This window comes from Cokeromyces recurvatus (genome assembly GCF_025118155.1).
Source record: "Cokeromyces recurvatus strain NRRL 2243 chromosome Unknown BX663scaffold_9, whole genome shotgun sequence".
NCBI classification, from domain to species: Eukaryota; Fungi; Mucoromycota; class Mucoromycetes; order Mucorales; family Mucoraceae; genus Cokeromyces; species Cokeromyces recurvatus.
In genome coordinates, this window is record NW_026251395.1 from 329897 (window position 1) to 339385 (window position 9489).

A 9489-nucleotide genomic window follows, 5' to 3' on the forward strand; every position below is an offset into this window, starting at 1 on the left:
CTGAAACTAGTTTTTTTTTCTGTCTAATTTTTTTTTTTTTTTTTTTTTTTTTGCTGACAGTAATTTAAAATCAGCAATCAGAACGTCGTCACGTAATCAACATTATACAAAAACCAAAGCTTCTTCTTTTTTAAGAGAAAAAAATGCGGTATTATGGAAGAGTTCATTCGTAATTATTGTACTTGTGAATCAGACAATAAATCAAAACATATCATTGAAAACCATGTTGATACTATTTTAACGAACATATTGCAGCCTATTTTTCAAAAGGAAGCCGTAAATCATCCTATTTTATCAAGAAAACCTAAATCAAAATATGGGACAGATGATTTCATTGACAAACAAGAATGGAAAACTAACAATTATGTAGACATTTTAATGTGGATTACAGACAATATATCAGTAAGACACATCTACATGCATACATACATACATACATATATATATATATATATATATAACATAGATGTGCTAACATGTATAATGTAAAAAGGCAAAAAAATTAGAAAGCAATTTACATTTGATATTACCACCGATCATGATTGTGCTAGATGACTATGATATTGAATATAAAATAAAGGGAATAAAAATGGTGCATAAAATGATTAGTTTATTAGATTCGTCATTTATTTCCAGAAATGGTCTAGATAATGTCTTTTTTGAGGTACACATACTATCTATTTTATTAAAATTTTAATGATGCTTATTTTTATTTTTATTTTCAGTCTTTATTCAAGTGTACTAGCTATTTATCACAAGATCGAGATGAGCCATTATTGAGAGTAACTTATGCTTGTTTATTGGATTTACTTGCTAAAAGAAAAAAAGATCAAAAGACGACTGAACTCTATGAACGTGTACTTAAAGATGGCATAGTGACAGGATTTATCTATGCAGGCGAAAAAATCAAATTTTTGCCAGTTTTAATAAAGCCGATCTCTGTCTTGTATGAAGAATTAGGCATTATTGGTGTACAGTATTTAAAAGCTATTGTACCTATACTTTGTGATTCAATCTCCATGTATTCAGGTCACAATCCAGCAATTAAAGAAATTAATTTGATGGCAGCACAGTCGTTAATTATTATTATAAAGAAATGTTGGCCACGGTATGTTATTTTATATATCAATCTACTTTATTTTTAATCTTATTATATCCTCTTTTTCTTTTAAAAAAAAGTATACCAGCTTATAAGGGTAAAATCATTCAAGCTATAGCGAAAGCATGGACATATTATTTCAATAAGAAAGGTAAAAGTTGAAATATTAAATCAGGTAAATGTATACAATTAACCATCAAATTTATTAGATGATACGATGTGTCAATTATTAAAAGAACTATATCGCATTTTTGAAGCTGCTTGTCAAGGCCAAGAAAAAGTAAGTTTTTTTTTTTTTTCTTTTGTATATTCAATGTGTATATTAAAAATAATATTGCTTTATAGGCTGATAAAGATGCGTTAGTGGCATTCAATCCATCTGTATTTGAGCCTTTATTTACATAGATTTTATTGTATATATACCACATCTTTATTACTTAATAAACAATAAAAAGGAGAAAAAAAAATGATATTATACCTCTTTCTTTTTAAATACAAATAAAATAGATTGTTATGCAAACTTGACTTGTACGTGCTGCTAGAATTTTTTTTTTTTTCGCTAATCTGAAGCAATTCCGGGGGGATAAAAAAAAAAAAAAAAAACTGGTTCAGATTCTTCTTTTTGGCTATTCATTCATTTCTTCAGTTATAGTTTACATGTTTAGCATTTCTAGGGCATTTTCTACAGCTGTTAGTGGACCATTCAAATTGGCCATTGTTGGAAGTGGTCCTGCTGGTTTTTATACTGCTCATCGATTACTAAAAGAATGGCCAAATACACAAATTGACATGTTTGACATTTTACCTGTACCTCATGGCTTAGTAAGATTCGGTGTTGCCCCTGATCATCCTGAAGTAAAAGTAAATGTTTAAAAATTTCAAAATATAAAGTTTGTAATTGTATGACATTGAAACAGTTAAAATCCTTTTTCTTTTTATATATATGCACCTTCAGAATGTCATGACCACTTTTGATAAAGTTGCGGAAGATGATCGTTTTCGTTTTTTTGGAAATGTTCCTATTGGCACCCAATTTGCAAAAGGAATTGGTATAAAGGAATTACAGGAAAATTTCGATGCTGTGCTTCTTTCTTATGGTGCAAGCGAAGATAGAAAACTGGGAATTCCTGGCGAAGATGCTTACGGAGTTGAGTCAGCCCGAAGTTTTGTTAGTTGGTACAATGGGCATCCTAACTATTGTGACCTTCAAATACCTCCATTAGATGATACAGATACTGCAGTTGTTATTGGTCAAGGCAATGTAGCACTTGATATTGCTCGTATTTTATTAAGCCCAATAGATGTCTTGCGTAAAACAGATATTACAGAATATGCATTAGAAGCCTTGTCCAAGAGTAAGATTAAACATGTACATGTAGTAGGTCGTAGAGGTCCTGTACAGGTAAAAAAAAATAACTGCAAAGGCTATTTTGATACAGATATCTCTTTAAGGAGGATTATTCATCTTATCAAGTTTACTTTTAGGTTTCATTTACTTCAAAAGAATTAAGAGAGCAAATGGCATTGCCTGGAGTTGAATTTCATGCTGATATGGACTTAATAAAGAAAGAAATTACTGATTCTCAAGCATTTATTAGTAAGAATAGGCCTTTAAAACGTCTTTTGAGTTTGTTAGAAAAGGGTTCACCTACAAAACAAGGGGATAAATCGTGGACGGCTAAGTTTTTACGTAGTCCAATTGAAGTATTGACAAATGGTCAAAAGGCTTGTGGAATTAAATATGAACTAAATCGACTAGAGGGACCTTTAGAACAACGAAAGGCAATAGGCACGGGCGAATATGAGACACAAGAATGCGGAGTCATTTTGACAAGTATTGGCTATAAAAGTATTCCTATTGATGATAGTATCCCATTTGATAAACGTCAAGGTCGTATACCAAATCGTTACGGGAAAATGATGAAGGATGGTGAAGAAGTATCAGGTATGTATACAGCAGGTTGGCTTAAGAGAGGACCTACAGGTGTTATTGTATCTACTATGACCGATGCCTATGAGACTGCTGATACCATTGTAGATGATTTAAAGAATGGAAAGGAAATGCTTGATCGAGGTGAATCCAAAGCAGGAGCTGAAGGTTTAAAGAAATTGATGGAAAAAAGAAATATTCGACCTGTTAATTATCAGGATTGGAAGAAAATTGAGGCTGCAGAATTTGCTATTGGAGAGAAAATGGGTAAGCCTCGTGAAAAGTTCTGTAAGATTAAAGATATGTTAGATGTTCTATAGATTCAATTATTATACTATTTATTCCATCTTTATGTCATATAATTCAGTTAATACATTATTATTATACATCTTTAACAGTAAATAATCCTTTTATTAAAGATATTGATTAAATAATCTATTACCTACACTATTCTGAGGCAAAAAAAAAAAAGTGTCTATATTTTAACTCAAACTAATTTTTATTTACAATTCACATGTTCATAAATAAAAAAATGTATACGTAATATGTTTAAATTGATTGGATAAAAATATTTACTCCTTGAATGAATTTACTCCTTAAAAAAGGGAAAAAAAAAAGATATAAAAAGGGGGTCAAAAAATTGTAAAATTCCCTTTTTTTTTTTCTTTTTTTCTTTATGATCATCAACCGGCTATTCCACGGCCGTGAAATGGCTGGGCCTGATCAGCCTGGAGTGTCTCTTCAGTTGCTTGTACGCCCTCGGGAGGTGTGAGGGGGTATACTTCTGTCGTTCAGATGCGTCCATTTCAGAAATAACAAACACAAATGAAAAAAAAAAATATGATAGCAGCATATTTTATGATTAGTTATGCTTCTGAAGCTTAAATTGAGTTTAAAAAAAAGAAAAGATGTGGTGAAATCTAATAGAACCAGTCACGTAGAAGACAGTCATTCACTTAAACAGTAACAACTATAATTAATAAAAAAGATACAAAATACCTAACATTTATACATTTAATTGTGAATGATTATATTTGATTACAAGGAAATACATTAATTGAATCATCGTGTTATAAGCTTATTTGTAGCTTCTTTTTAATCCTATATAGTCTAGTATTTTAAAAAATAATGAGCTTATTAGTATAAATATATCTCAAATACACAGATTCACTTTATGCTTTATTAGAATAGCTAAAGAAAAGAAAAAAGACGTTTATCTTTATACAACTAAACTTAGTTAGTGCACTATTCAATTTTATAAACTTATAGCTTCATTGTGCAATATAAGAGGATGATAAAGCTATTATATAGATCAAGATAAAGTATGATAATTTTACTCCATGGTTTAAGTAGTCCTCTTTGACTGCTTTTTGGTTATATATGCTTAATAGAATTCTAGTGTTATTTTTTTGGATGTGTGTGGTATTTATAATAAAGCTACCCAAGCAAAATATTAGAATAATAAATAATGCTCTAAGAGTTGATAATGATATATTGTATGGAGGCCTTCAAGAAGCGTAATAAAACGATTATTGCATCTAATGGCTAGAAAGTATATCATGACTAAAGATAATAATGGCACTATTATATATTTATTAGTTATTCTTTCTTATACTAAGGGACTCGTTTACATATATTTATTTATATGTGTATATTGTTTCCTGTTGAACTAATCCTATCTTCTCCTTTGCCTGTTTGCAATTTATATAAACTTTTGTTTTATTTTGTTTTGTTTTAAAAAGTGTCCTAATAATTCCTAAATAAAGTGTATATCTAAATAACTGTGGCTGATCCTTCTTTATCTCTTCTACTTAACCATATTTCTTACAAACGTAGAAAGACACTTTTTTTACACTCTGACAATACGCAGTATGCTTTTTTGAACTTGATTACCATGTCAAAATCCTTCCTGAAACATCCGCACACACACACCTTCTCTTGGTACTAATTTGACCATATTGTTATGCAGTCATTAAATTTGTATTTGAAGATACTGTTTTCTGCTAAGGCAATGCAATATTACTTTATTATGTGTTCAAATGGGGTTTGATTTTTTTTAACCATAAAAAATATTTAATAAATCATTCATCATTTTTATATTATCATATATAGCTCGTGTTTCACGAATAGCACGTAACCTCAGCCTTCCAACATAATCTTTTGAATATGCTATTGAAACAAGTAAGAATGTATAATCAGAAGTTGGTATGTTTCATCATTGTACTTATGAATTAGGCTTCCATTATAATGATGAAAAATAATTGGGAAGAGGCGATAAAGATTTTTAAAACCCCTTTTTTTGAGGAAGGCTATTGGTCTTTATTAATCATGAAATACTTGACATGAGTCTGTTTAGATATGATGGGACAGACAATAGAAGCTATTTTGGAATTTGCTGACATTCCATTACTCTATAAAGAGAGTAAAATTATGGATGCATTCGATATTGAATCTTATATATTTCGTAAAGTTGAACTTTTTTTCAATCAAGTGGATATCAATATATAGACATGACGATGTATGCTTTAGAATATCTTTATTTATTTAATGCGTATGAATCCTATACAATTGAAACAGAACCTTGCTTTAACAGAGGCTGCAGTAAATACCCATAATTGATATTGTACTTGGTAATAGCTCTCAAGAAATTCTTGGCTAAGGTTTTATCGCTTATTAGCTTTTTTTTTTTTTGAATTCTAGATCTGAATCTGCATCTGGATATTTGAATTTTGAAATAGGGGAGCCTAAGGACATTTGGAGAATAACCCTTGGTTCCATCATTTAACAATTGGACTGAACACTAGCTGTAAAATCAATTTTATTTTTAAGTTTTCAATAGGTTCTTTTAACATTAATTATATGCTTAAAATAAAGCCAAGTTCTACTTGAATTCGAATTAAAATACTGGACTATTGAAGTATTCTACATAACTGTTAAGTCTTTTCTTTTTATTATTGATTCCGACCTGGGAAATTTTGATGTATTCGATATCTTGTTCTCAATTAGAAAAGACTTTTATTCTAAAAAAAAAAAAAAAAAAAAAAAATTAATATGGAAGCAGTATTTAATCGTATGCATATAATTAGTTCACTTAACTCGTAACACGAGCGGAAGAAATTAGATGCAATCATAATAGGTACCCTGAAAAAGAATAATGAGAAGTCATCTGAGCAAAACTAACGAACACAAGAAAATAGCACTAAATGTCTATAAGAAAAATATATAACTTATCTGATAAAGAAAATAATAAAACATCATTCTATATAAATCAAAATACATATTTCTCCACATTACATATACAGAAATATATGATAAAGAAGAATACGCCTAAACAAACAAACAAACCAACAAAAAATACTTTATAAAAAGAAGTGAAGTATGTTACTACTTTACTTGAACCTTTAAACTGATATTTACTTGCCGCTAAATTACTTTCTTTTACTTTCATTTTACATCATTCAATTTAAGAAGATTTATTATAGCAGGATGAGTGTGTAACATTATATACATTTTAAATATGAAAGTATACATGTTTATTAAATAAGTTTTATATACAAATAATATAATAATGAATAGTAGATAAAGCTAATGTCGATTAACGAAGATTATTTACCTCTTTTTTTTTTTTTTTTTTTTTTTTTTTTTTTTTTTTTTTATAAATATATAATTATATTAGGATTGACAATTTGTCATATTAATTATAACACCTGTAGAAGAAGGATGAATCCATGAGTTAATATTAATATACATTGTATAAACCATCATGGCCCAGCCAAATAAAACAAGGATAATGTCCAATATCTTTGCGTAACTCTTAGTTGTCACCCTAAAGTGGAAGAGACCTGGAAAAATGAAGCAGAGAGGCATACAAGCGACTGAACCCACAAGCGAAACAAACTTGTTTAAATTACTAGAACCCACACAGAAACTGATGACAGCACAAATGATAGGAATCAAGGAACGTATAAAGTTTTTTCCCATTTTGACCCGTACACTTTTTCTACCTGAATGATTACCAAAAATATATCTTTCAATAATGACTAAAGGAGGATATAACATGAAGGGTGAAGTAAGAATCATGGCAATTGCATATAGAATCTGGACAGTAATTGATAAAGGTATGCGTGGAATATTAGCTACAACGCTTGCTTGAGTGATATCGCCAAATGCAATGTAACCAATAGCACCAATAAGAGTGAAAATAAGTGTACAAATCAACATACCAATGTTTAAAACCATTGGGAACTTTTTTGGATCTTTCATACCTTGAACAATAGGTAATACTATAAAGAAAATTATGTATATTAGTTTTTCTTTTCTTATATGCAATTGTTTTTTTTTCTTTTTACATAATTATATGTATATGTATTTGTATTTTACCCATGCCTATGCCTTCATAAGAAAAGACAGCTGTACCTATCATGAGACCAAAGCTATTCTGATTGACCAAAATAATATTATTACCAATACCATGATGAGCAATTTGATTTGAACAAAAATAAAGGATACAAATTAGACCAAAAGCAATAAAGATATCTGCTACAATAGCAAAATAGGATAAACGTGCAATTTTTCTAACCCAGGTAATGGGAATAATCGCAATAAGCACTATCCAAATATAATATTTAGCTTCAAAAGGCGCGTTACAATTATTTAAACTATCCACAACAATTCCAATATTCTCTGAAATAAAAATCAAATAGGATGCAACAAATCCCATTTGAGAGATACAAAGAAAGAAATGAATAAGATGTCTTAACCAAGCACCATAAAGATGTTGAGCAACGTCACCATAAGAACCACCAATTTGCTGTTGTGCCTTTACTAAAATTTGAAAAGCAGCAACACAAATCAAGGCCAAAACAAGCATCAAGATGATTGATAAAACCAAGCCTCCACTAACAAATCTATTTTTTTTTTTTTTAAGAGTAATAGTATAAATATTTATTAACCTATAAACTATAATATGCATATATACTTTACGATCCAGGTAAGAAAATGACACCTGTGCCAATAAAAGCTTTAAGTAACATAAATAAAGCCTTTCCAGAAGATGCTGTGCCTTCAGGTACATGCTCTATTTTTTCATCAAGAAATGATCCTTCATATGAGTCCTCTGGATATTTTTCATAAATGATAGTAGGTGGATGTTGCGTATCAGGCTTTTCAATATTAGTATTATTCATTTAATTTTATATGTGTATTAATTCTATTAGATTAGGAAAATAGAGAGTTAACAAAAAATAGAGATATGTATGTATAATAAAATAAAATAAATAAAAATTTCAAATATGCTTAAATTATATCTTGTAAGTTTTGTATCACCATGGAGACATTTAAATCCAAATTTGGTAGTCTAGTGCTCTTATGCAATTGGCCTAAAAAATAATCGAATTATCTGTTGCACAAACAAGCCGTTTGAGGAGAAATGGGGTAATTCAATCAAAAAAAAAAAAAAAAAGAAAAAAAAAATTGAGCAACACAAACGACCAAGTAAAAATTAAATTATTTATAAAGATATGACGTGAGAAAAATAATATGAAAGGCAAATTTCAAGATGTAAAGCTCTATATTGTTATTTTTAAATTTAAAGGCTAATAAAGTAAAGGAGGGGGGGGAGAAAGTACAAATCAAATTTGTGCAGATTTATGTAGTAAAAGTCATTAAATTATACATGCATGCCAATCTTGTATACAATCTTTAATTCGTTGAATGAGGAAAAGAGGCTTGTTAGACTTCTTCTGGCAAGTAGACAACCACCCTGAAAATCGTTCTTGCAGTATGTGTAAAGAATAGTAGGGGTGAGCAAATTATAAAGTCCAGAGTGATAGGGAGTACCAGCCTCAGTCCAGAGAAGCGGCAAAATTGCCAGAACATCTTGATTATCTTTTGCAGAGTACAAGTCCACACCATTTTTCAGTCTCTTGAAGTCTTTTACAATTGTTGATAAAAGGAAAGGCTGTTTCTTTCGCATCTTCCTTTTTTAGGGATTGCAGCTAAAAAGTGTATATTTTCGATCAAGTATCGTTCCTCAAAGGAGAGAGCGCCGCATTTTATTGACCAAATTTCGTACACGTTGTACTGCTTTGATCGATTTCTAGACTTAACATTAGTAAACAAGATGATAGCAACAATTCCGATCCTATAGTAGAGTCGTCAACTGATTTGTATTTCCATCTTTGTCACAAATTTAACACTTCATGAAATGAGGAATAATGACCACTGTTAAAAAGCTGTCTACCTCTATATTACTAGGCATAATTTTGATACCAGTGTAATTATTAATCTTGTTCAGAAAAAACCTGATTATTTTTAGCAAACACGTCAACTCTATTCATCATGTGAAATAATTCAGCGAGTAAATACGGGTTGTCAGGAGCACGCTTAAACACGACTAAAACGCCAGACAAAAAAAATCAATATTGTTTACAATGTACATAGACTGTTGAAAAACTTGTGT

At 29.8% G+C, this 9489-nt stretch overlaps 3 protein-coding genes across 3 annotated transcripts; 2 read left to right on the forward strand and 1 right to left on the reverse strand.

Moving 5' to 3' along the window:
• Positions 1-27: 27 nt before the first annotated feature.
• Positions 28-1724, forward strand: BX663DRAFT_505671 (uncharacterized protein). The gene is made up of 6 exons (XM_051527103.1): positions 28-402; positions 494-664; positions 726-1108; positions 1180-1250; positions 1309-1379; positions 1445-1724. Exons 1-6 carry the CDS (start codon positions 154-156, stop codon positions 1502-1504), a joined length of 1005 nt encoding a protein of 334 aa, XP_051383897.1. The 5' UTR covers positions 28-153; the 3' UTR covers positions 1505-1724.
• Positions 1685-3776, forward strand: BX663DRAFT_505674 (NADPH:adrenodoxin oxidoreductase). The gene is made up of 3 exons (XM_051527104.1): positions 1685-1960; positions 2055-2501; positions 2585-3776. Exons 1-3 carry the CDS (start codon positions 1757-1759, stop codon positions 3347-3349), a joined length of 1416 nt encoding a protein of 471 aa, XP_051383898.1. The 5' UTR covers positions 1685-1756; the 3' UTR covers positions 3350-3776.
• Positions 3777-6665: 2889 nt separating this feature from the next.
• On the reverse strand, positions 6666-8283 carry BX663DRAFT_470907 (transmembrane amino acid transporter protein-domain-containing protein). The gene is made up of 3 exons (XM_051524137.1): positions 8013-8283; positions 7410-7936; positions 6666-7312 (listed from the first exon to the last, which is right to left on the reverse strand). Exons 1-3 carry the CDS (start codon positions 8213-8215, stop codon positions 6702-6704), a joined length of 1341 nt encoding a protein of 446 aa, XP_051383899.1. The 5' UTR covers positions 8216-8283; the 3' UTR covers positions 6666-6701.
• Between the last annotated feature and the right edge of the window lie 1206 nt (positions 8284-9489).

Bases quoted from the DNA above. Each gene is read 5' to 3' on its own strand.
- BX663DRAFT_505674 (XM_051527104.1), top strand. From the start codon at position 1,757: ATGTTTAGCATTTCTAGGGCATTTTCTACAGCTGTTAGTGGACCATTC. The intron at 1,961-2,054 runs GTAAATGTTTAA...ATGCACCTTCAG, and splicing joins CTGATCATCCTGAAGTAAAA to AATGTCATGACCACTTTTGA. The intron at 2,502-2,584 runs GTAAAAAAAAAT...GTTTACTTTTAG, and splicing joins GTCGTAGAGGTCCTGTACAG to GTTTCATTTACTTCAAAAGA.
- BX663DRAFT_470907 (XM_051524137.1), bottom strand. From the start codon at position 8,215: ATGAATAATACTAATATTGAAAAGCCTGATACGCAACATCCACCTACT. The intron at 7,937-8,012 runs GTAAAGTATATA...AAAAAAAAATAG, and splicing joins GTCATTTTCTTACCTGGATC to ATTTGTTAGTGGAGGCTTGG. The intron at 7,313-7,409 runs GTAAAATACAAA...TTTTCTTTATAG, and splicing joins TTATGAAGGCATAGGCATGG to TATTACCTATTGTTCAAGGT.
- BX663DRAFT_505671 (XM_051527103.1), top strand. From the start codon at position 154: ATGGAAGAGTTCATTCGTAATTATTGTACTTGTGAATCAGACAATAAA. The intron at 665-725 runs GTACACATACTA...TTTTATTTTCAG, and splicing joins TAGATAATGTCTTTTTTGAG to TCTTTATTCAAGTGTACTAG. The intron at 1,380-1,444 runs GTAAGTTTTTTT...ATTGCTTTATAG, and splicing joins CTTGTCAAGGCCAAGAAAAA to GCTGATAAAGATGCGTTAGT.